The 25436-nt window shown below is 40.8% G+C and overlaps 1 protein-coding gene across 2 annotated transcripts in view; it reads right to left on the minus strand.

Moving 5' to 3' along the window:
* The window catches only part of ITK (IL2 inducible T cell kinase), a 62889-nt gene that overhangs the window by 16772 nt on the left and 20681 nt on the right, over positions 1–25436 (minus strand). Inside the window, exons 2-8 of one of the 2 annotated variants that reach the window (XM_028106721.2) lie at positions 24666–24770; positions 22493–22574; positions 20652–20780; positions 17371–17411; positions 14449–14600; positions 10605–10670; positions 6408–6462 (exon numbers count right to left, since the gene is read on the minus strand). In XM_028106721.2, coding sequence (XP_027962522.2) covers positions 6408–6462; positions 10605–10670; positions 14449–14600; positions 17371–17411; positions 20652–20780; positions 22493–22574; positions 24666–24770 — 630 coding nt within the window. The remainder of the gene's footprint in view (positions 1–6407; positions 6463–10604; positions 10671–14448; positions 14601–17370; positions 17412–20651; positions 20781–22492; positions 22575–24665; positions 24771–25436) is intronic. The other variant, XM_028106722.2, reaches the window with a different exon arrangement.

Raw genomic sequence — 25436 nt, forward strand, 5'->3', positions numbered from 1 at the left:
AGGGAACACAAGCAGGGGGCGTGGGAGAGGGAGAAGCAGGCTTCCAACAGAGCAGGGAGCCCGATGTGGGGCTCGATCCCAGGACCCTGGGATCATGACCTGAGCCGAAGGCAGATGCTTAACTGACTGAACCACCCAGGCTCCCCTATTTTAGTAATTTTTATTTCATGATTTTCTTTTAAATTTAAGAAATCCTTTATAATCTTTCTTGAGCACTATATGATCTTGAGCCTATAGTTAGCATCCCACATTACCCACAATGTGTTCTGTGCAGAATCTTGGACATGGTGAGGACAGAAGAGTGCTAAACAGAGTCTTATTTTCCTTTTCTCAGATATAAATGTAAACCATTTATCCAGTGAAATACTAAAGACTCTTTTAACATTTGCTTATAAATCCTCCTTTTAAAAACATGATTTTCCAAGCGTTAGAGTTTTTCCCCCTTTGGGGTCAGTAGTTTATTTTAATTTCTAAAGTAAAGTTGATCTTTATGACATCAAAAATCCCAGATTAGTTCATTTGATTTTAAAATAGCTTTTGAAGCATAATTTACATACCATGAAATTCTCCCAGTTCAAATATACAATCCAGTAATTTTTGTAAATTTATAGAGTTGTGCAACTCAATCTAATTTTAGAACATTTCCATTACTCCCCAAGTATACCTCTGTTTTATTTGCACCCCTGTCACGCTAATATGCTTTCTGTCTCTATAGATTTGCTTATTCTAGACATTTCAGGCAAATGAAATAATATAAGAGGTGGTCTTTTGTGCCTGCCTCCTTTTGCTTGGCATATTGTTTTCAAGATTTATCCAAGTTGTAGTGTGTATCAGTACTTCTTTCCTTTTTATGGCTGAATAATATTCCATCATATGACCATACCACATTTTGTTTATCCATTCATCAATGGACGGGCATTGGGCTGTTTCCACCTTGTGGCTACTGTAAATAGTGAATCAGTGTCTGGCTTCTTTTGCTCAACATCACCTTTGTGATATTCATCCATGCATTACATGTAGCACAGTTTGTCTTCAGAGATTTTCCCCTTTGCCAAATATTGAAGCTTTTGCTCTTGCCTCATTGGAATGTGATGGGTTAAACTCAAGGCAGGAAGAAACAAAACTTCAGCAGAGGAAGATTTTATCTGCATATCTAAGTTATTCTAAAAGGGAAAGAAATAGACCAAAAAAAAACACCAAAAACAAAACAAAACCCCACAACAATAACAAAACAAACCCAGAAGTTCATCAAGTGTCTGTAAAGAAGGGCGTGCAAACATCTCTTCTATTTAATTAGGAATGTTTTATTGTTGTTCTTATTCTTCCAGAGAAGCTGTTATTGTTGTTATTTTTTAAAACTGTAATCAGGTGGGGCCCAACTGTTAACAAGAGTAATCCACAGACATGAGAGAAAGGGGAGGTAAGGTTTGCAGTCAGCTCGGCTGAACGTTGGAGGCTCAGAGCTCTTCCCCCACCATTGTTGCTCTAAGTAACATTCAGTGAGGGTGACAGGAAACTCTGGTGTGGGGCTGAGGCAGTCTAGAGCTCTGAGGAAAACGAGGCATCCAGCATGTGTGTTACCGCCTACTTCCTGTAAGGGGCTCACAGGAAGTCACAACCACCAAGAATACTGGAGCTTAAAGGGTCTTAGCTCACATCACCACCATGCCAAGGGGCACTGACTTATACAGTGCAGCAGAAGCGTGGCCCCCATTCCTTGAGACATTTTCAAGGTCTCAGTTTACCTTTTACTAATTTACCTAGAAAAATAAAGAGGCAACAATAGGGGAGAAAAGTCATGGAGGTGGTGAAATATATGGATGGGAATTATGGGGATGGGAGAATAGAACTTAACTCATATATTCCGTGATTAACCATTTGTGTGTGCATGCACCTGTGCATATGTGTATGTATGCACCCCTCCTCTGGTCCAGAACTATGCCACTGATTCACACTCTGAACTTGGCCTCAGTTTACTCTTCCATAACACAGATGTTCTTTAAAGGGAATTCTTATTTTACCAGCCTATAATTCTGTGAATTCCAGGTATTTCCTGATTAAATGTATGAGCTTCAGTTTCCTCATCTGTAAAATGTAAGGTTGTTGGGAGAATTAAAGCACATAGATTTTCTGGAATCTACCAGAACAAGGACTGTTAGGGCTATTACTAGCCATTATTGTCACATGCTATGGCATACCATCTGTTGGAAGTATTAATTCCACTGTCTGCCTTTATCTGAGATATGCTGACATATTAGGAATATATTTCCTTCTTTCTGCCCACAGGATTTAAAGGTGAATTTACAGAAGGTAATCTCAACACACAGGGTAGGTTGCTGCAAAAGACAGACTGATAATTCATAGCCTTGTCATGTGGCATTACACTTCAGGAGAATGTGTCTGACACATTCAGGAGCTGGTTGTTTTCTTCTCTTGAAACAAATCCATTATTAAGTCAACATTGCATCTTTAATGACATCTTTGAATCATAGAAATACGATAAACGAATGACTTGGAGTAAGGCTCCTGCCTAAAATTCAGGTCACCCAACGTGTGTGATGCTGTAAGTTATGGAATACCTGCTCACAAGGAATTTACCCTCTACCTAAATGGGTTAACACAGAAGAGAAACTCCTGAGGCCTGAGGCAGAGTGAGAACAGTGCCACTGGAGAAATAATGACATTGCACCGTTAGGGTTCCAAGGCCAGGCCACCACATTCCATGGCCAGAGAGAGGGAAATCATGAGAGGCTTCTCAGAGGTAGTGTTATCTGATAAATTGATAGGATGATGTAGGAGATGCTTTTCTTCAGTTCCCAAACTTGGGTAAGTCCCAGAATCACCTGGGTCCCACCTCTAGAGCTTCTGCCTGGTGAGGACTGGAGTTTGGAATTTGTATTTTTAAAACGATCCCCCAATGATGCTCATGATCAGCCAGGTTCTCTTTAAGCATGGTTGTTAATTTAAAAACATTTATGAAGCATTTGATGTATTCATTCACTCAACAACTATTTATTGAGGAACTGCCTTGTCATAAATCCAGTTTGGGATTCTAGGTGCAGCAGGAAGATAAAGCCTTTATATTCTAGTGGAGAATTATGGATGGGACAGTACGTCAGGAGGTCTAGTTAATAAAAATGCATCAATCCACCTCTTCGGTGTCCTCTACTTGTTAGATAAAGAGATTCTAAACACACCCAGGAAACAATTCTGCTTTTGTTTCAAGTAGCGGACAATACAGGGGCTCACTGAAGTTTGCCCTTATATTACCTAAGGAGGCAAAGAGGATTTGGTAAAGTAGTTCAGAATATGAGCAGGGAGGAATGTTTCAACTGCCCCAGCAAGCAAAATGTATTTAAGTGTCTCCAAAGTACTGCCATAAAACAGGAAACCACTTCAGCTTGTCATTCATGTGGGCTGTTTCAAGGGCTCCATGGGTAACACTACATCAACCAATGTGTGATTGAAAATAACAAAATTGCACTTATTTAAACATTATAATTCAAGTTTTTAATTAATTTTGCAATCCTCTCAATTAGTTCTCATCAGTCAGGTTTTACTATGTTATCCAATAACATAGGTTGGGGAACTAGGAGCTGAGCCAGCTGCCCAGGCATCACAAGTTTAACTTGAAAAAATACAGGTTCCCAGGAACTAACTCTGGAGATTCTGATTCTAGGTCTGGGACAGGGCCCACGGGGATTCTGGATTTTTATGTTTCCCAGTGATTCTAATGCATGGTCTCCTGGGGACCACAGGAAATGATTAAGTGCTGAGTTGATGTGGAACCAAGGAAAACCAGGGTCCAGTCATGACTCAGCTCAATTCCTCTTCCTCCCACGAGATGTGACTCCTTAGAATCTTCTCTGAGCTCCAAGGTCACTGAAAGCCTGCCTCAAGTTCATAGTTTACCTTGGATTATCCTCTAACTCTCCAGTTTGTCTTGTTTCCCAGTAGAGTCTAGAGTTACTGAGGTCAAAGGTCCTGTCTCAAGTACCCCTAAGGGCTTCATCCTGTGCTCAGCAAAATGGTAAGGTACTCGAGTTTCCAGCCAGCAATCGTGATGAAGGAAATGGTGCCCACACACTGTAGCTGAGGTGGCTGCTCACAGAGACGGTGGCCAGAATGCAGGCTGCCTCTGATGCATCCCTCCCTGGTAAGCAGCGTCTTTTGGGAAATCCATAAACCACTGAACATGCTCTCTTTGATGAGAACAAGCTGCCCAAGGGCAGAACATCTCACCTTGTCCTCTATGCTAGCTGCTTGCTAATTGGCAACTTATCTGAAGAAGATGGAGTTCACTGCTCCCAGTATGACTGTGGGTTTTCCTTCTCCCTTCCCCTTTTCCTCTTTTAGAAATTCTATTTTTGCCTTAGATGGAATGAATCAATCTGTTACCAGTTTCCCTTTCTACAAAAGTACATAGCATGCTAATAATTAACTGTATGCCTTTAAATTATTCTTTGACAGTATTCATCAACCCTCCACAGTGGCTCATTCCTAACCACTGTGCAAATAGTGGCCACCATGTTGGGTGACCAGCTGTCCCAGTATGCTCAGGACTGAGTGGGCTGGGGATTCCTGGACACAGGACTCTCAGTTTTAAAACTGGGACAGTCCCAGGCAAACCAAGATGAGTTGGTCGCCTCATCCGCATTCCGTGCAGGAAAGATTTGCGATTTAATTTAAAATTCTTAAAGATAGGGTGTCTGGGTGGCTCAGCTGGTTAAGCGTCTGCCTTCGGCTCAGGTCATGATCCCAGGGTCCTGGGACTGAGTCTCCTGCTTCTCCCTCTCCCTCTGCCTGTTGCTCCCCCGGCTCCCTGTCTCTCTCTCAAATAAATAAATAAAATCTTTTAAAAAATAAAATTCTTAAAGATAAGAAAACCTTCAGACCCAAACTGAGAAATGTTATATGGTGAAATGGCAGGAATAGGGTTGACATTTTGGCACAGGGAGATTAATGCTTCCATCAACTCATACCAACGGTTTACTGGTGTCACCAGTGAGGCTAGTGTTGGGTACAGGTCATTAACATCGTCTGAATATTAGACACACCTGGAGAGATTTTTCTCTGAATTACTAATGCCTAGATCCTACCAACTAGATATTCTGATTTAATTAATCTGGGGTGGGGCTTGGGCACAGGTATTTTTAAAAATGTTTCCCAGGGGATTCTAGTGTGCAAACAGGTCTGAGAACAACTGCTCTAGGCATATATGCTGGTAAATTCATTGATTGCTCTGTGGAAGACTTTTTCTCCATAACTCCATGCATTTGGTTTCTCTGAAAGAGCCGTCAATGTGCAATTTTTCAGTGCTACTCAAAGTGTGGTCTGTGGGTGGGTGCCAGATGGCAAATTGTTGCTGGTCCGTCACCAAACAAAAAGAGAAATTGAGAGTAGGCATTTAGAAATTTTTCATAGCAATCAGAGTAATTTTATGTCTAATGAATCTAAAGCTAATAAAAAAATTGAACTTGAATTTTTTGTGTCTGCTTCTTTATTTTTTCTAGTAGTTCATTTTTATTTCTTTTATAAAATGTAAGTCTGTGACAAATTGGAAACTGAAAACCAGCCACAAAAATGTGATCCATCAACACAGATATTTGAGAGGCACTATTCTAGAATAACAAATGACCCTCTGGTCCAGGCAGAGAGGGTTCACCTTGAGTGCCAATCACTTGATGGTAGCTGCCTGCAGCCCCGTATTGAGAAGGATCCCAAAGCCATGGACCATGATCAACTCTGTCACATAAGATCAGGAGCAAAGGGTGACAGCATGAGTATTGGGTAACTGTCATTGCTGATTTAATCCAATGCTCCTCCTGTACTCATTGAGAAACTAAGGTCCAGGAAGAAGAAACATCCCGCAAATCACGCACTGTGTTGGTGAGAGAGCAGGGACTGGGTCCTGTACTTTCCCCACTGCACCCTGCTTTCTTTCTTCTCATCCCTCTCTCCCTTTATTCTGACATCCCTGGGCAAGATCAGCTACTTATACTGCATGGCTGTTGAGAACCGCTGCATGAAAAATAAGTTAAAACAAGTGATGTATTTCTTCTGGACACACAACCCAACCACGTAGTATCTAAGTCACACTCACCCCCAAGTGAGAAGCAGGCAAGGCAAACTAGCCCCATGGCTCCACAGGGTCAGTCATCGTGGCCAGAAAGGCCACAATACCTGTTGTGACAGTTGCATGTCAATACCAAGGCCTTGAACCCTCGCTGGATTTCTTATCCTATTATATGCTAGTTTCTATAAATCCCCAGAATATTTCCACTCGACTTGAAAACCACTGTAATCCAGTATGCCGGCTTACTGCATTGGCATAAATGATAGCATGGCTGGAAAAAAGAGCACAATTCATTTATTTTAAGTCAAAAGGTAGGTTAAAGGAGACTTACTGTGTCCAAAAGAAGTTTTTCAGCTTTGTCTCGGCTGATACTCTTATTGTACCACCTGAAAGCAGGAAAAAGTCATATGTCGATGAGAGTTAAACAATTTTTATTATTTACTTGTAAAAGATAATGTGAGAAAATGATTTGGTCTTTTTCTGTCTGTACCAGTGCTTTCCAACTTAAAAACAAAGGCATGAACCATTTCCAGGTAATAAAATGTTTAATTGGAAGGGAACAAAGGAATCAGAATTGGTAAAGTGTCAATAATTTTTGAAGCTGGGTTTTGGGTATATGGAGGTTCATTAAATTATTCTCCTTACTTTTGTGCAAGTTGGAAATTTTCCATAATAAAATTTTAGAAAACCTTCATCTTCTCCATTTCATAAGTCAGTGGGTGGTTTTAAGTAGGATGATGCTAGGACAGCTATAAAAATTGGGCACAAATTTGAAAGTTTAGCCTTGTAAAGCAATTGCAGTATTTTCCTCTTTTAGATTGGTTTTCAAGATCTTCTGCAAAGTGATTATATTATTTTTATAATTTTGGGGTCTGGTGAAAAAAAAAACCTAAAAAGTGGTAAGAATTATATGAGTGATTTTTAGAGGTAAGGTTTTTGAATGTTGCTGGTAACACTTGAGCCACATCCTGGCTTCCCTGGCTACTTATTAGATAAGAGGAGTTAGAAAGATCATCAGTTAACAATCAGTTTTAGGAAAGTATAAACCTCAGAGGAGAGAAGTTCTGGGTGGGGAAGGAACACTACTTATCAAACTCGTGTGGCTATTAGAAAGTAGCTACAAATAAGGGAATTAATGGATCCACCTGAGCTTTTGAACATCATGCAACTGAATGGTACTTTATACCTCAGTGGGCTCTTGTAACTTATCTAGTTGAGGGATGGCAAATAGGCTTCATCTCACGTGCAAGCTCTGGTCAATTAGCCGTAGCTGCCTAAAGCTGCGCACCTGAGCTCAGTAGGTAAGTGTGTCACGATCTAAGAGTGATGTCTACCCTGAGTTCAGGAATGGGGAGGGAATACCAGCTAGAATGCCTCCTTCAACTTGTCTACCCTTCAATTTAAGGGAAAGGGATCTGAGATCCAGCCTGGTGAGGAAACTTGCCCAAGGTTATGCCCCCAAATCAGGGCAGGAGACCTGAAGCCAAGCAATGGATGTACCAAACCATGATTATGCTCCCAGATGGTACATTTTTGAGTTCTTATGCAGATGTCACCTGAAACTAGACAATATTAAGTTCAAGGATGAAAAAAATCATCCTATTGGGTATTTTGTATATATATATACTTCTAAATGTCTGGATGTTTGCTTGTGAGTCATTTTATTCTCTAGCTGTGATCCCATAATCTGAAAAATGCAAACCAACAGTATGTGGAATAAATAGGGCTCACAGACTGTTTTGCTTATATGGTCTAGTGTTTTGTTTTGTTTTGTTTATGAACTAAAATACCTTCGGGAGGGGGAATACACTTTTTTATTTGCCTCAGGCTCCACCATTCTCTAGTGCTTTATACTCTGTTGGAATTCTGAGTTTTTTCCCTCTATCATAAATGACGAGATTCTGATTAAAAGCAAAAACAAAACTTCCCAGCCTAATGATCATTTGAAATAAATGCCTATTTTCTTCCCTAAAGGCATTGGCTATAAAAAGGATTCTATTTAAGCATATTTCCTACATACTTCATTGCAGCTTGGCATTCTTGGAACTGATGACTCTTCTATTAGCTGAGGGAGGGGCTACTCACTCATACTTGATCAAAGCCAGTCTCAGGTTGAGAGACTCTTCAGAAAATGATAGCTCTTCACTACAGAGTCTATTAGAATTTCAGCAACAAATAACTTGACCACATTTGAACTAATAAGAACCCAAATGAGTTAATAGAAGTCTTCATTAGCTAATATTCTTCAACCCTGGTATCTTACATTCAGAGAGGACTTAAACGCATTTCATTTTTAAATAATTTCAAATGTATAGAAAAGTTATAAAATACTATAAAAGAATTCCCATATACACTTGACCCAGATGAACTAATTTCTGATATTTTACATATTTGCCTTACCATTCCCTCTGAATAGATATATATATTTTTTCCAAACCATTTGAGAATAGACTATTACTTCTAAGTACTTCAATATGTATTTTTTTTTTTTTAAGATTTTATTTATTTGTCAGAGAGAGAGAGAGAACAAGCAGGGGGAGCAGCAGGCAGAGGGAGAGGGAGAAGCAGGCTCCCTGCTCGGCAGGGAGCCTGATGCGGGGCTCCATCCCAGGACCCTGGGACTATGACCTGAGCCGAAGGCAGACGCTTAACGGCTGAGCTACCCAGGAGCCCCTTCAGTATGTATTTCTAAGAAATAGAATATATACTTATATAAAAATGGTACAATTACCAAAATCAGGAAATTTAACATTGATGCAATACTATTATCTAATTTCAGACTTTATTCAAATTTCATCGGTTGTCCCAGTGATGTGTTTTGTCTTTTTCTTTTTCAGAGAGAAAGAGAGAGGTGGGGGGAAGGGGCAAAGGGAGAGGGAGAAAGAGAATCTTAAGCAGGCTCTATGCCCAGCATGGAACCCAAAACACGGCTTGATCTCACAACTCTGAAATCATGACCTGAGCTGAAATCAAGAGCCAGACGCTTAACTGACTGAACCACCCAGGTGCCCCTATTTTTTTTTTAATGGCTCAAGATCCAATCCAGGATTACTAGTCTATTTAATCAACACTCATCTCCTTAAGCTCCTTCAATGTGGACCAATTTCTCAGCCTTTTGTGTCTTTTATGATATTAACATTTTTGAAGAGCACAGGCCAATTATTTTGTAGAATATGGATTTGCCTATTATTTCCTCATGATGAAACTCAGATTATGCATGTCTGGGCAGGAACATCCAGAAGTAATGTGTCCTTCTTGGTGCCATATCAGGAGGCCTGGGATGTCTGTTTAGACATCATTGATGTTTCTTGCCTGAATTAGTTGATACTTTGAGTTACAAATGGTGATTTTTATTTTTATTTATTTACTTTTTTTTAAAGATTTTATTTATTTATTCATGAGAGACACAGAGAGAGAGAGAGAGAGAGAGAGAGAGAGGCAGAGGGAGAAGCAGGCTCCCAAGGAGCAGGGAGCCCGATGCGGGACTCGATCCCAGGACTCTGGGATCATGACCTGAGCCGAAGGCAGACGCTTAACCATCTGAGCCACCCAGGTGCCCCAAATGGTGATTTTTAAATGTGATCATCCTTCTACATTCATTAGCTGGCACTCTATGGTAAGAAAGAACTTTCTCATTTATTTATTTACTTACTTACTTACCTATCAAACTATCTGCTTGTTATCGATTCTTATTTTACTCAATGGACTATAGTCCATTACTGTCATTACTTATTTTGACACTGGAATTGTCACATATTTGGCCAGAAGGAACAATTTTAAGCTTCTTTGCCCTTTCACAAGTCCACATCATTAAAATATTTTGGGGGGCAGTACTTCTTTACTTTCTGGTGCAAGGTGTTCCAAGTTCATCCTGTTCTTTCCCTGCCTCGACTCTGAATCCCCAAGCTGTTTCTTCAAGAACTCTATTTTAGTGGGAAGTGCTATTTAGAAAGGAAGATCTGTGAACACAATGCTGTTGCGGTGCTATGGGGCTGTTGCTTCTGGACCCTCTAGCAGCTGAGCTAGGGAGCGTACGTACATGGTGAGTACACTGTCCACTACAATTGGATTTTATTAAACATTAAGTAGTTCCATTAAAATTATATCCATGTGAACTCTTCTCTAAGTGACAACTTGAAATAAACAATACAAGCTAAGCAGATATTTAATACCTATTTGTCTGCTATTTTGGTATTGGAAGTATTGCCTTAAAGTATGTTTTAAGTGAGTTTGTATTTGATTAGTGTTCATACTGTTTTCTTCCTTCTCAGGCAAGACCAAGATTCCCGGAAGAATCTTTTCCGTTTACCACAATCTATGTGGGTATCTTAGAGTCCTCTCTTTGATTAAAGGGGAGGTGAGTACATATGTCAGCCCCCTTCTATTTAAATTTTTCCTCTACTGTTTACTTAGGGATCAAAGTACAAGAAAAAAAATGCCTGGTACTTTTATAATCAACCAATAATTTATTCCTAATCTAAGGAGGACCTTAGTACCATATTTTTAGAAAACAAAGAAAATATCTTACTCATAAGTTTCCAGGCTATTTGGAGATTTTTCCACCAGATAACTGCTTGGTACATATCCTTCATGCCTGTTAAAAGAGAAATTCATGTTTAGACTATTATAGGACAAATTTTCACATCTCCATTTTAGAGGTGGTTCAATCCGTTAAAAGTCATTTAAAGATGGGGGAGTCTCACATTATTTGGTATTCATGATAAGACATTTTAAAGTTTTAGAATAAAAGAGTCACTAAAAATAACAAAAATCTGCCATCTGTTAAAGGCAATAGATTTCACCACTAAAATATGAACTATAATAAATAAGAAGTGGCTACTTCACTCAAAAAGCATTGTTTGTTGCTCTCCTCATTGTGAAATTTCCTCTAGTGGAAAAAAGATTAATGTTTAGTCTCTATTTTCTATAAGGAAACATTTTCTTTGGGGTGTGACAATCAGTATTTTTTCCACTTTAGTGCTACTATTTTATAGTCAAGAACCCAAAATAATTAAAATATAAAAAATCACTTTCCCACCACAGGTCCCAAAAGATACTGCCAGTCAGCATTATAAGCTTTTAATCCAAGGCCTCCCTAATATGTTGTTGTTGTTGTTAATTGAACTCCTTCAGACACAAATGGTAAAACATGAGAAAAAAGAATAGAGTCACGCTGGATTTAGAGGTAGGAGCTTCTTTTGAGCAGGAATAAATAATTGTGCATAAACAAAGACATATGGATAAAGAGACTAATCAGCACATCAAAATACTTTACATTTGTGTGTGGTCTTGTATTTTTCAAAGCACGTTCACATTCATTATTGCATTTAATACTACATGGTGAAAACAATGTCCCTTTTACTCTCTGGGCCTCTGGCTCCCTCTCTGTAAAATGAGGGCCTTAAACTAGATTCCACATAAAATTCCTCCCAACTCTGCCAATCTATGAAAAGATGCCTGAGAGTTTCTTGCTCTTTACTTCATAAAGCATATTTTAATTTTTATATAATAAAGCCATTTTTCAATCTGGTGATGGTGTCTAATGAGGAATGTATAATCTATTTCACAGAATTGTTTTGAGGAGTAAAGAAATAAAGAATGGGGATGCCAAATATGAGAAGATTGTCTCATATCCTGTGCCCATGGCTGACATTGCTAGTCAATCATGACATGCTTTCTTTGGAGAACTGAACACCCAGCTTCAGAATCATCCCTAATATGGTGCTCAAGGCAATCTGTGCCAATTGATAGAAGTCAAGTTATTCTAAAATTTGCTATTTCTTTTATATCTGTCTTTTGGAATCCACTTGATTTTGTCTGGTTTTGCCACATCATATGTTTGCAATTCTAGTACTAGGTCAAATATAATTTTTACTTTCAAATAGAGTAACTGTGTTCTAATATGCCAACCACATAACACTATGTGATAATATGATTATCACAAATGTTGATTCTCTTCATTTGTATGTGGATGTAGAATTTACAAAGCTCCTTTCATGTTTAGCATCTCATCGATTCCCTCAACCTTGTAAGATAGACAGAGCTGATATTATCATCTGTGTTTCACAGATAAGGAAATGGATGCCCAAAGTTTAAGTGACTTTTCCAAAGACCTACAACAAGAGCAGCTGATACTAAAGTCCAAGGCTTCTGTCGCCCCATCTTGTGGACTTTCCACTATACTGCATTATTACAAAGCACGCTGGGGAAATTCCCAAAACACCAATTAGATTCTAGGGTGTCCTCTTTGATGGTCTTTGAAGTGCAGAGCTGAGTTTTTCCATAGGCCACTGAACAAAGGGTAAACTGTCATTTGGGGAAGTGAAACCTAGGAGAAGAAATTTCCTGGCACATTAGGTGTGCTAAATAAATGTCAGTTGACTGGAGGAGTGAATTTCTGAATAAGTTCTTCTGGTGTTTGTAGAACCGGGCAGTCTGTTTCTGATATGGGACTCCTTATAATAGGCAAAGAGAAGGTGATGTGACAGGCCTCACTTGCCTCCACAAGTCAGCTAGAGAAGGAGGTTCCACATGAGGTGCTTTGGGGTCTGTTCCTAGCTAGCCAGCAACACTGTCTCTTAGACAACAGTCCTTGAACCAACCATATTTTACACCCCTCCTTCACTCTCCCTGTAGTGGTGTCAATAAGGCTACTTAAAGAGAAGGCGTTTTGACAAAGCAAGTTTTGATCCATGTAAAAAGTAAAGCCTTAACCCTAAAGATATTTGTGTGCCTCTTTTTTTACTCATCAGATTAGTTGTTTTTTTTTTTTTTTAAGGTTAGTGATACCCAGTGTTGACGCTCCCACATGATGTTGGTGGGTGGTGGGAATGTAAATTTGGCAACCTTTCTGAGGGAATTATCTACCTAAATTGAGACATGCTCTGACTCAACAGTTCCATAGTTAGAAATAGGAGATATATATTTTTTCAAAAGAAAAATATATTTTCAAAACTATCTATGTTGCAAATTTTTTTCAAAAAATTGCCCAGAAACATGAGCATGAGCAATACAAGATCTTCATTGTGGCTTTGTTTAAAATAACAAAGAAAACAAATAATTTGGAAACTAAATATCCTACCATTTAAGATCATTCAAATATTTATAATACAAGCACACCTTCCAAAACTATGCAATTATTTAAAAAATAAATTTGTATTGCTGATACGAAAAGATCTCCAAGGTATATTACTAAAGGTCAAAAGCAAGGTGAAGAGCAGAATGAATCACCTTTGTGTGAATGAAAAAAAAAAGGATTCATTTGTGTATGTATACATTTTTTGTTTGGGATACATAAGAAAGTGTTAATAGTGATTACTTTTGGATTTGATATGGGGACAAATGGAGGTTGGATTTTTATTTTTTTAAAATAAAACATCGATTTAGGCCATCCTACACTGCAATGATGGAGTCTTTTCTTTTTCTTTTTTATATTTTTAAATCGGTAATAACCTCATGCTTTAAAAATGTATAAACCTGTAATATTAATATACAAGGATGTTCATTGCAGTGTTGTTAATATCTGCAGTATATTGGAAATAACCTGAGCACCCAGCAAGGGAATTGCTCAATTATGGTACACTTTTGTGTTAGATTTATGCAGTCTTTGAAATCATATTCTGGAGAATATTCCAGGGCTTGGGTAAATACCTCTGACATATTAAAAGGAAAAACTAAAGCCTTACAAAACAGTATGAATCCGATGCCTTAAAACTAAGTACTAGTATCTAAGTCATATATATCCCAGAGCATTCTGAAAGTTAACAAAAGTAATTTTGTTGTATTTCAGATCAGAGAAGGGCTCATAAGATTTTTTTTTTCATTCAGAACTCCCATAGTGGGCAACCGCTATTAGCACAACTCAACTTTCTCCCTAAATCATGCAGATGGCTAGTTCAAAGACTGATAGTGTAGCTAAGTCTTTAGTATCTTCCTCCTGATGCTTTTTAATATAACCACTAATCTGTACCATTTCTACATGCCTTTTCTTTTCACTGAAAATAGACACTTCACAATGGGATGTGCCTTCAGTCTCATCTAAACACTCAAGAACAATAGTGCTTCCTTGTAGAACAAGCTGCCAATCTCCTACTCTATGGATGTTAGTGAAAAAACCCAGGGAATTTTTAAATGGGCTTGGGGGCTGGGAGTGCTTGTTGGGGAGCGAACATAGCAAATGACCGCCTCCACCACTTCTGAGAAGTGGAAAGATCCCCTCAACCACTTCTGCCTTCCTCTTTCTTTTACCTCTGCTCTCCTCTCCTAACTCAGCACAGTGGTCATGCTGATGGAGGCAGGACAAATCATTCCAGTGTTTTCTCTATTCTCACCTACCCTCAAGCCCTGGGACAGCAACCACAAAGATGCCTTACCCATTCCTGTCCTGTACTCTCCACCAGTGAATCTCAGAACTGTCCAGCAGGTAGTACTCCTCATTGCGTTGTAGCATGAGCTCCTGTGGATCGTTTGTTTGGTAGTCATACAAGGCAATGACAATGGTTTCTTCAGGTTCCTGAAGTGATCGCTGGAGGAGGTAGAAAACAAAACCAAGCTATGACATAGAAAGGAGGTAAACTGCAGAACAAGGTCAACAAGTCCCTAAATTATAACTTGCTCCTGGTTCTATGCCAGGTCAATACACCAGTTCCTACAATCCATTGGGTATTGGCTGAAACCACCTGCCTTCTCTAGTTGGCTTTCTTTGTGACTTAAGACTGTAGTGCTGAATATGACACAAAGACAATCAGTACCTGGAATTCTTTGCCCCTCTCATTCGGTGTGCTGAATTTTGACCACAGTGAATTCCAAGCAGCTACATGCTTTTTATACAAGTCTGTTGGTCACATGTTGCAGACTCTCTACTGGCAGCATCATATTCTTGATGAAAGTGATGCAGTCACTGCTAAGTTATTCAGTACATGCTTTTCTGATTTGACTTGCAGGTTTGTCCAGATCCATAGGATCATAGACTACTGGAGCTGGAATGCCTCTGAGAGATCATTCAATCCATTCTTTTGTTTAGAATGGGGAAATAGAGGCCCAGATGGGGAAATAGATATGGCTAAGCTTAACCCTTGAATTAATCTTAACGCTCTCTCTACGATAGCACATGGATTTCCTTCTTCCTCTTAGGGACTCTCTTGCCTAAATCTACTTCTCAGTACCTTTTTAAGGATGATATGTTGAAGACATGAAGAAGAGATGATAAAGCAAACAATTGTGGGAGTTCAGGAAGGGCACACTTGCTACAGTTAGGCAAATTTTGTGAGAGAGTAAATATGGAAGAGATTGAGATCACTGGTGGAGATGAGATTTGGTGTTGAGAAGCCAGTTTCTTTCTTTTTCTTTTTCTTTTTTTTTTTAAAGATTTTATTTATTTGACAGAGGGAGACACAGTGAGAGAGGGAACATATAAGCAGGGTGAGTGGGAGAGGGAGAAGCCGGCTTCCCGCTGAACAGGGAGCCTGATGTGGGGTTCGAACCCAGGACCCTGGGACCATGACCTGAGCCAAAGGCAGACGCTTAACGACTTAGCCACCCAGGTGCCCTGAGAAGCCAAAGTTTCTATGAGCACATTGAAGCATTTGGTGGTATAAAAATCCTGGAGATCTAGAAAGAAAAGCTTGTCGTACTGATGTAGTATGTCATCCCAGCTGAGCCCAGATTAGGATTTGAGGTCTAGATATCGGTGGAGCTGAGATGGTGTATTGGAGTACTGCAGATAAGAGTCAGTGGGACTGAGGCTTTCACCCCAAGAGCTAATGGAGGAAGGAGTTATATTCAAGGGCACCTGAAGATTAAGGAGGGCTATGACATCATGGTATTCATCCCATTATAGGCCCAACTAATTGATCAATCCCTATGAGAAGAAAGTTAAGAGCAAGGTTCTCAAACCATGGTGGTAGCTTTCCATAGGGAGCATCTTGGACATCTATGGGGATGTTTTGAATGTCACAAAGGTTTAGGTGTGCTGCTAGCATTTAATGGGAGAGGGCCAAGAATGCAAAAAATCTCAGCAGTATCCCACATCCTGTACAACTTTTGAACGTCCTATTAGACATTCATGTGGTGAGAAACCTGCTTATAATAATAATGTATAATAATACTCTGAACCTAGATCCAAACTCTACCCTATATAGTTAGGACTATGGGGGAAACCATCTGCAAGCCAGAGTTGACTTCCCCAGAGATGGCTTGGTATCACCTAAATCTTATAAGTCAGTAGATTAGATCAGTCTTTCTACCTACTTCAATGTGCTCCAGAATCACCTAGAGGTTTATTAAAATGCAGATTGCTGAGACCCTCTTCCAGAGTTATGAATGCAGTAGGTCTGGGGTGGGGCCTGAGAATTTACATTGCATTTCTAACCAGCTCGCAGGTGATGCTGATACTGCTCGTCCAGGGACCACACTTTGAGAACCACCACTTGAGTTAAAGAGCACCACTCCAGAAGCTCTGCTGCCTACTAGCTTAACTACTAAATTGTTGAATGGCCTTGGAAAAGACTTAAAATCTCTCTTGGGACTTGATTTCCCAAGCTTTAAAATGTGAATAAAACTATAACCCTCTGAAGTGGCTAGAAGAGACAATGAGGAAAGGAGGTACATTCATATATATGTGTATATATATTTAATATATAAAGATGTATATATATGTATATCTTTGAAATAGTAAAAGTGTGGAAGTACTTTGAAAACTATAAAATATCAAAAGTAAGGGGTGGAGTAAATATACAATTTTATTTCATTTTTTAAAAAGATTTTATTCATTTGAAAAAAAGAAAGAGAGAACATGAGTGGGCAGAGGGAGAGGGACAAGCAGATTCCCCACTGAGCAGGGAGCCCGACTTGTCCCAGGCTTGTCCCATTGTTGTACTGATGCTTCATTGTTGTACAGTGCTTCTGAGATCATAACCTGAGCTGAAGGCAAACGCTTAACCATCTGAGCCAACCAGGTGCCACAATACACTATTTTATATAGATAGCTGTCATTATACCCCAAAGTGGTCAGGTGGCTGGATACACAGTTTGTTATCAATAAGTTTTTGTTGAATGAATAAAGTAAACTGAGGACTTAGCAGCTGAATGGTCCTTTTACGTAAACAGACCCATGAGACAGACAGGTCAGGTCCAAGAGACCCGGTGTGTTCATTTCAACTGAATTACTATAACCTGCTGCATTTGCCCAGGATCTGAAAAATCTGGGCAGATGGGGAAAGTGCAAAGGAGACATGCCAGTCAGGCAGTTGCAGTGATGGGTGTCCACTGTGCCCAGAGCTTGAGCCCTCACTTACCCTGTTGTCTTCAGGAGTAGGAGGAAGAGGCTTCTTTGAAGCTGAAATGAGAAAAACAGAAAAAGAAAATGAGCATGAAACCGAATGTGCCCAACTGGAGGCGAGCAGCCAGGGGGCTTTTCAGAGAAAAGGGGCCCTTAGGTGAACAACAGAAGAAAAGGGCCAGAAGAAGCTGATGAGACACAGAGAAATGAAAATCAGCCTTGTAGAGCCCATGTTTTATCTCTTTTAGCCTGTTGGTTCCCCACTTTATTTTCTAGAAGATACGAGAAACTTCTAGACGTCAATATTCCGTATTCCCAGTTAAAGCCTAAACCAAAAGTTGCTTCAGAGGCATTAAGCTTGTGTCCTTCCCTGTGGGCCGGGAGACCTCCACAAACATACCTACCACCTGCCAAACCCCAGAGTGGGAACTGGTGACTCAGGGTAACAGTGACTCAGCTTCCTGAGGTAGCCGTGGGCTTGGGGAGGAGGTGGGTGAGGTGAGGGGTCATTGTGTTATTTTTTGGGAGGGCTGGAATCTACTTTTAGTTACCTTAATGCTTCTGAGCATGTGTTCCAGCTACCTCGTCCAAACTACACCTCTCTCTCTCTCTCTGTTGATCTGTTTGTGTCTCCACAGCTCCCTCTCTTCACCTCGCCTCTATACCTTCTTTCCCGCTCTCTTCTTTCTCTCCCTCCTTTTGTCTCTTCCTCTGTCTCTTGGCATTTCTCCTCTGAGGCCCTGAAAAGGTCATTCCTGGAATCAATAGACCAAAGTGGAACATCTGGGAGTAGGTGTGGCATGGGAGACAGCACATGGGCTTCTGCTCAGTTCAAAGAATGATTTAATAATTAGAGATAATATGGGAATAGGCTCCATAAGTGGGTTGTGAGCTCCTCATCTCTGCATGAGATTGACTCACATATGGGGTTGATCCCTTCCTGACCAGGACAGCATCTCTCAGGAAGGCGGTAGGAGGAGACCAACACAGTGACATGGGAACGCAGCCTGTGTGCTAACTCCTTAAGCCAGGGCAGGGTGGGGTATTGACTTGGGTTTGTGATTAACAGAGAAGAAGTAAACAAACATAACTGCAAGCATGGATCCTATTCAGCACTGAACTCAGAGTACCAGGAGACTGGCATTCTCTCCTCAGCTCCATTGAGAATGAGCTGGGTGGCCTTGGGCCCCTTCCAACCCTGAACATTCTGCGACGTCTATCTCTTTTCCTCTAGCCTTGCTCTTCCCTCCTTTCTTCTCCCTGTGGGTGCAGTTGGTTTGTATGACATCAGAGCCAGTTCTGGTTGCAGAAATGAGTGTCGCTGTGGGTTGGGTAGAGCAGGGTCCATTTTTACCCAACTACCTCTGCTGCTTTCCAGACATACACACAGACACCGCTGTATCTCAGCTTCAGATTCCTCTGTCCACAAATAAGAAAGACTAGTGGGCATAATTACCCTTTGTTGAGAGCTCAGTAAATGCCAGCAGATGTGCTAAGAGCTTTCCACAAGCCCATTGTTGCAAACATGAATGTAGGATCACTAAGAGACTGACTGTATAGTAGTTAGGCCCTGGGTTCATGGGGTGAGCAGTTCAGCATGAGCAGTCATCTCCAAGTGTCATGATGGTGAGTCATTCAGGTGCTCATCACCCTCAGTCATGTGCTAGCACTCAGTGGAGGGAAGTACTATGCACCCTGAAGAGGGTCAGCTGCAACATGCATGGTGGAAACTGCCAAATGGAAACACAGACTCAAGGAATTCCAGAACTGGAAAGGGGCTTGGAGACTGTTTCATCATAGGACCCCTAAAAGTTCCCCTAACATTGGATTGATGAAGACATTAGGGCCCTTGATGGCCAAGTGACTGGTCCAAGGGCCCACAACAAAGGTGCTGGCAGGAATTTGGAGAGCAGACCTCTAGCTTTGGAAAGGGCTTTCATGCACCAGTGAAAGCCCACGTCATCTTGTTAATATGGTGGATTTCACCCACATAAAACCTTCTGTTTCTTTTTTATGAAATACTAGCCTTTGTGAATTTGGTCCATAGGGTAATGCAGAAGATCTTTTGCTTCTAAAACCAGGTATATATTGTTCTTCTGGGCCAGGGAACTGTTAACCTTAAACTTTCTCTCCCAAGGTGGAGGGTGAGAAGTGGTAGTTTTTAAAGTGGTACTAAGAGGGGCTGTGACTCAGGAAGCCACGGAAAACCCAGCCATGTGTTACATTTAGCACATCTGTCTTGGGTTGTCAATGTGAGGTATTCGGTTTTAGTGCAAAAAAGAAACTGACAGATGAGAAAATCTGGCTAGGGTAAGAGAGGTTGAGAGGAGAGGGGAATGGAAGCAAAACAATTCACAGGATCCATCATTCCTATTCAACAATGGCTTTGTAGAGCACTTCCTCACTGTGTGACCTTGAGCATACCCAACTGCTCAAGGTCTCCTGCTTCTGTGACCTCACACCATCTCCCCCAAATGACTGTGGGGAATGGGAACTCACCATGTGTAAAAGTGCATGCAAGTGAAGTTGCACTTCATTGAAGGTTCGGGTCCCAGAGCAATCACAGAAGGGAAAAGTGGGTCGCACCCCAATCCCTCATTCTGGGGCCTTTGCCCTCCAAGGACCAGAAACACTGTCTTTTGTTTTCATTTTGCATTTAGGCTATGACCTCCTTTTCTCTGAGATTATAGAGATTGACGGCGAGTTTGAAGGGGAGGCAGAGAGAAGCCACAGAGTACAATAAACAGTTTTTGGTTTTGCTTTCTTCCCCTCCAAGAGGATAAAGTTGAGCTAGTGGAATTAAATATATGTGTGATGTGACACCACTGTAATAAATAAATGATGTTATGGACCTCTAAGTCTGTCTCTACAACTTAAGACTTAAGTCGACCATGCCACTTACATTTTTTAACTTGAATGTTATGGCCGTGCTTCCCAAACTTTACCATGCACACAAATCTCCAGGAAATTTGTTAAAATGCAAATTTTGATAGGGCAGCAGACCTGGGATATGGCCAGAGAATTTATATTTCTAACTAGCTCGCAGGTGACATTGACAGTACAGGTCCAAGGATGACACTTTTAGTAGCAAAAGGAGCTACAAAGGCATAAGGTTTGAGATGAAAAACATCAACAGGCAAGTGGTAGAGGCAGATGATTTCCTTCCGAAAGTTCTAAAAATGCAAAATTTTGTATTCAATCCCTGACACCCCTGATGATGGTAAGATGTGAGCTTTTACTTCTCACGATTAGAGAGGTCATTTTGCAAAGAAGAAAGGGGAATTCCCAGTCTCTTACCATTCTTTGTTGGATCGTACTGGGCACAGCCCACTGCAAGCTTCTCCAGCTGAGCACAGCACCTCCATCTCCCGTCCATCCAGAAATTAGGATGATACATGGGCACCAAACTGTTATTATTCCTTGTTTCTGAAAGAGATTGGCACCAGTAGAAGAGTTATTTTCAGGTCAGTCTATCAAGGGCTACCAACTTCACAATTCCCTGAGATTGGACCCCACGTAAACTTGAGTGAATAGTACATGTTGGATTTAGGCATTACCAGATCTGGGTTCTTGTCTGGCCTTGCATTAATTGTATGTCCCTAGGTTGGACAACACCCTCATCTGAGCCTCAACACCCCCTCCGATCCTAGACTGGATCAGTGGGCCCCACAAAAGCCCCCAAGGGGCACTGGTAAGACTGAGTGGGAGGGATTCTCGCCCTTCATCTCTCCCACCTTCAACCACAGGAATTTTGCTTTTATCCGTTCTAGATTTGTGGCTTTAAAGTGAGATTTTGGTAGAATAAAAAAAAAAAAGATTCTCCTGCTGAAGAAAAGAAGTGTAAGAAGGGGAGATCTAGAGAAGCCATCTCAAATGTTCCTTCCAGCTCTAACATCCTGTGAGTAAAACCCTACACGGAGGGAGAATAGCCAATGGACACAGTTGGAGTCCCTTTGATAACTTTTTACTTTAATGTTTATACCGAGCTCCATGACTTGAGAGCATTTTCCAGCTTACCCAGCATTGGCCCGTTCATACCCCATTTGAGACAACGACCTTGGAAGAAAATAAGAACTGTATTTTTATTCTCATTTTTCAGATAAAGGCATCATGGCTCCCAAGATTCTAAATGGTTTGCTTACTCTTCGTCCTTACAGCTACTTAGAGACAGATTAATATCTGAACCCAGTTCTCCTGTAAGGCTTTGGGCAAAATAACAGTACCACCGATTGAGTGCTTTCTTTGGGTATGGTTCTAAGTATCTGACATGTCTTAACACGTTTAATTCTCACAATAACCGTGTGACTGATTGTTATTAGTCAGAATTTATAGCTGAGGAGATGGGAGACCCTGGAAGGTCGAGGAACTTGTCCCAGGTCACAGACTAATAATTGGCAGAGCTGGGATTTTCACCTTAGGAGCCTGGCTGCACCTCTCACGTATACCCAAACACTGTGCTGCTTCTAATGATGCTGTCAGGGAGGCAAGCCTAAGAAATACCCTTCCTGCTGATCTGAAAACCTTTAAAGCTAGCTAACATTTATTGGGTGACGACTCTGGGCCAGGCTAGTTCCAAGGGCTTTGCTTGCAAGCAGTTCTGGAGGCAGGTACTATTATTATCATTCCCTCCTTCTTTCCTTTTTTATAGATGGGGAAACTGAAGCACAGAGCAGCTGAGGACGTTGCCCACACACACACAGCTAGTAAGTAGCAGAGCCGGGATTCAAACTCAGGTCATCCAACTCGAGGACCCATCCTCTTATTCTTCACACTAGACCAGGAGTGGGCAAACTTTTTCTGAAAGGGCCAGATAATAAATATTTTAGGTTTTGCTCACCAGCAGGCAAAATCAATATGTTATGGAGGTACTTCTCCAATCCTTTAAAATGGGACCATTTAAAAATACAAAGACAATCCTTAGCTCAGAGCCTTATGAAAACAGGTGGTAGGCTGGATTTGGCTGACCTTACACTGTACTGATTGTTGCCCCTTGGGCCCAGGGTGAAAAGCTGGAATCCAACACGACCACCAAAAGCAAGAAGTATTTGTCCACCCGCTGCCCTTTATCTTACTGTGGACCCCAAGCCTGCTAGAGGATCAAGGAATTTCAGGGAGCCATTGGCAAGGAGAGTAATTACCTTCTTTAAGGGCCAGAACCCAGCGCTGCCGGCTCTCACGGTCTGGAGCAAACACATACAGGAGGTAGTTGTCATGCACAACCTGGAGATATACACAGAGTCCAGGGTGAGCCGTGCACCCAGAGCAGGCCCATCTAGCGTAGGGAGCCAAGAGTGGGGCCTCAGGTGTTTATTAATTAAAGGCAAACATCTGGGTGATTAGGAGATCAGTGTCCTTTTTATCCAGATATTTGAATGCTGTGCAGACACAGGGTGTATCTCCACAGCTCAGACTATTTGTCTGAGAATCCATGTTACTAGTAAGTCATTGCTAAATTAAAACAGTGGGAAAAAACCTCTCCATGTGATAGCATATTTATTTCTCTTATTAACTTTTAAGTGATTAAAAAAAGCATATGAAAGAGTAAAAATATTAGATGAAAAATGTATAATCGAGATTTTAAAAACTTATTTTGAAATAATATAAGACACCCCAGTGGTTCCATAAATAGTACAGAGTTCCTGTGTTCTTTTCACCCACCTCTCCTTAATGATAACATCTTATCACATAACCATAGTACAGTTTCAAAACCAGGAAATTGGCATTGGTCCAACACTACTAACTAAAGTACAGATCTTCTTTGAATTTCACCAGTTTTTTTTCATGTACTCTGTTTTTTTGTTTGTTTTTTGTTTTTTGTTTTTTTGTTTGTTTGTTTTTAAGTAGGCTCCATGCCCAGTGTGGAGCCCAGTGCAGGGCTTGAACTTACAACCCTGAGATCGAGACCTGAGCCGAGATCAAGAGTCAAATGCTTAACCAACTGAGCCACCCAGGTTCCCCTTTAATGTACTCATTTTTTTTTTAAGATTTTATTTATTTATTTGAGAGAGAGAGCACACAAGAAAGTGAGCATGAGTGGGGGCGGGGGGTGGGCCGAGGGAGAGGGACAAGCAGACTCCCCACCGAGCAAGGAGCCCAACGTGGGGCTCTATCCTAGGACCCCGAGATCATGACCTGAGCCAAAGGCAGACATTTAACCAACTGAGCCACCCAGTGTCCCCTAATGTACTCATTTTTAATTAGAATTTTAATGACAGGAAAATACATGTTATTCATTTTACTTGCATTACTAAAAATTTCAACTCATGGAGGTCAACTTTCTAGTAAGAAAAGAGTCCTTTTCTGTGTCACATTAAAAACGGAATATTTACCTCTCAAATTGCCAAACAGGAACTGTACCCTAGAATGTACAAGGAGATATCCACTGCTTCAGAGTCATAGATGCCAAGAGTGAGGACAAGATTTGGACAATGTCATGACCTAAAGACAAATGATAACCTCCACCAGCTCTGTCCAGTAGGACTTTCTGCAATGGTGGAAATGTTTTATAATCTGTTCTGTTCAACACATAGCTATTGAACATGTGAAATGTTCATTCATTCAGTGTGGCTTAGTGTGACTGAGAAATTTTTAATATTGTTTAATTTAAATATTAAACATCCACATGTGGCTAGTGGCTACTGTGTTGGATAACACAACTCTAGCTAGTTCTGAGATTATAAAATTTGAGACTTTTTGTCCCAGAACTTTCAAACAATTTGTAATCAAGTACTACAATCTGTTGCCTCAAAACATGAGTAAATTGTACTTAAAGAATATTAGCTTTGGGGCCATTGATAGTTTTTTTTCCCTTCCTCTAGGAGCAGAGAATTGGGATTTTTGTTGAGGTAGGAAAGACATGAGAGTAAGGGAAATGAGGAATGAAAACTTTTTCAAGATTTTATGCTTTTTTTTTAAAGATTTATTTATTTATTTGACAGAGAGAGACACAGCGAGAGAGGGAACATAAGCTGGGGGAGTGGGAGAGGGAGAAGCAGGCCTCCTGCTGAGCAGGGAGCCCAATGCGGGGCTTGATCCCAGAACCCTGGGACCATGACCTGAGCCGAAGGCAGACACCCAATGACTGAGCTGCCCAGGCACCCCTATGCTTTGTTGAATAGAATGAATGAATGAATGAATGAATGAATGAATGAATGAATGAAAGAATGAAAGAACACAGCAGCTTTGTTGCGGGCTTAGTAGATCTAACTATAGATCAGAGTCTCCCTGTCCCACCTTCTAATAAAATGACTGAGGATTTCAACCATTGTCCAAGAAATGGGGAACTAGTTCCCTCAGGTGTAGTGGACTTACCTGAAATGGATATTTATAGTGGCATGGGATACTAATGTCACTTTTCACAATCTCAACACATTTGATTCGGGACAGTTCAATGGAGCCCTTCAATGTACGCTTTTTCTGTAGGGAAAAAAAAGCATATTCTACTTAAAGAAGAGAGCAGACAGTATTTTTGTCCAGGTTGTTTATAGAAATCCACTACTAGATAAGATCCATTAGCTTTGTAAACTAACCCCCCATATATCCAGAAGCTACTTCTTGGCCCTCTGTGCCTCAGAGAGATGTTCTGAGCAGATTCCTGGGACAACATGCCCTGTGAATTGTCTCCTGATGGGGTGACTGATTTTTACTCATTGAGCCTTGGTGTCTTATATCTCAGTGACCTTCTGACAAATAGCAGCATTGTAGCTAGGGTGGGGAATGCAGTATGGAAACCGACTACATGTGCCCATTCTCTCTGTTTTGTGCCAATCCATTGCCTGGCCTGGATGGTGATATATACCTTTAATGGCACCTTTCTTTTCTACATTTGGTTTCTCTAGGTCCCTTATATTTATCAACAGTCCCACAGTGACATACCTGTAGGACATTCCTGACTCTGCTCTATAACTATCTCCTCTTTACACCCCCATCATCTTACTGGCTTCATGTCTCATTTCCTTGGACATTTGCTAGGTTTGTTTCCTTGGTAATTAATTTACATTACAGTCACATGACGGTTATGATTTATAATGATGTTACATGTTACTCAATTCTAAGGGTCCTTGTACTTGGAGAGTGGATCCC

Source organism: Eumetopias jubatus, unplaced genomic scaffold (genome assembly GCF_037043125.1).
Source record: "Eumetopias jubatus isolate StellerSeaLion01/CBP00866 unplaced genomic scaffold, mEumJub1_p1.0 scaffold_5, whole genome shotgun sequence".
Classification (NCBI taxonomy): Eukaryota; Metazoa; Chordata; class Mammalia; order Carnivora; family Otariidae; genus Eumetopias; species Eumetopias jubatus.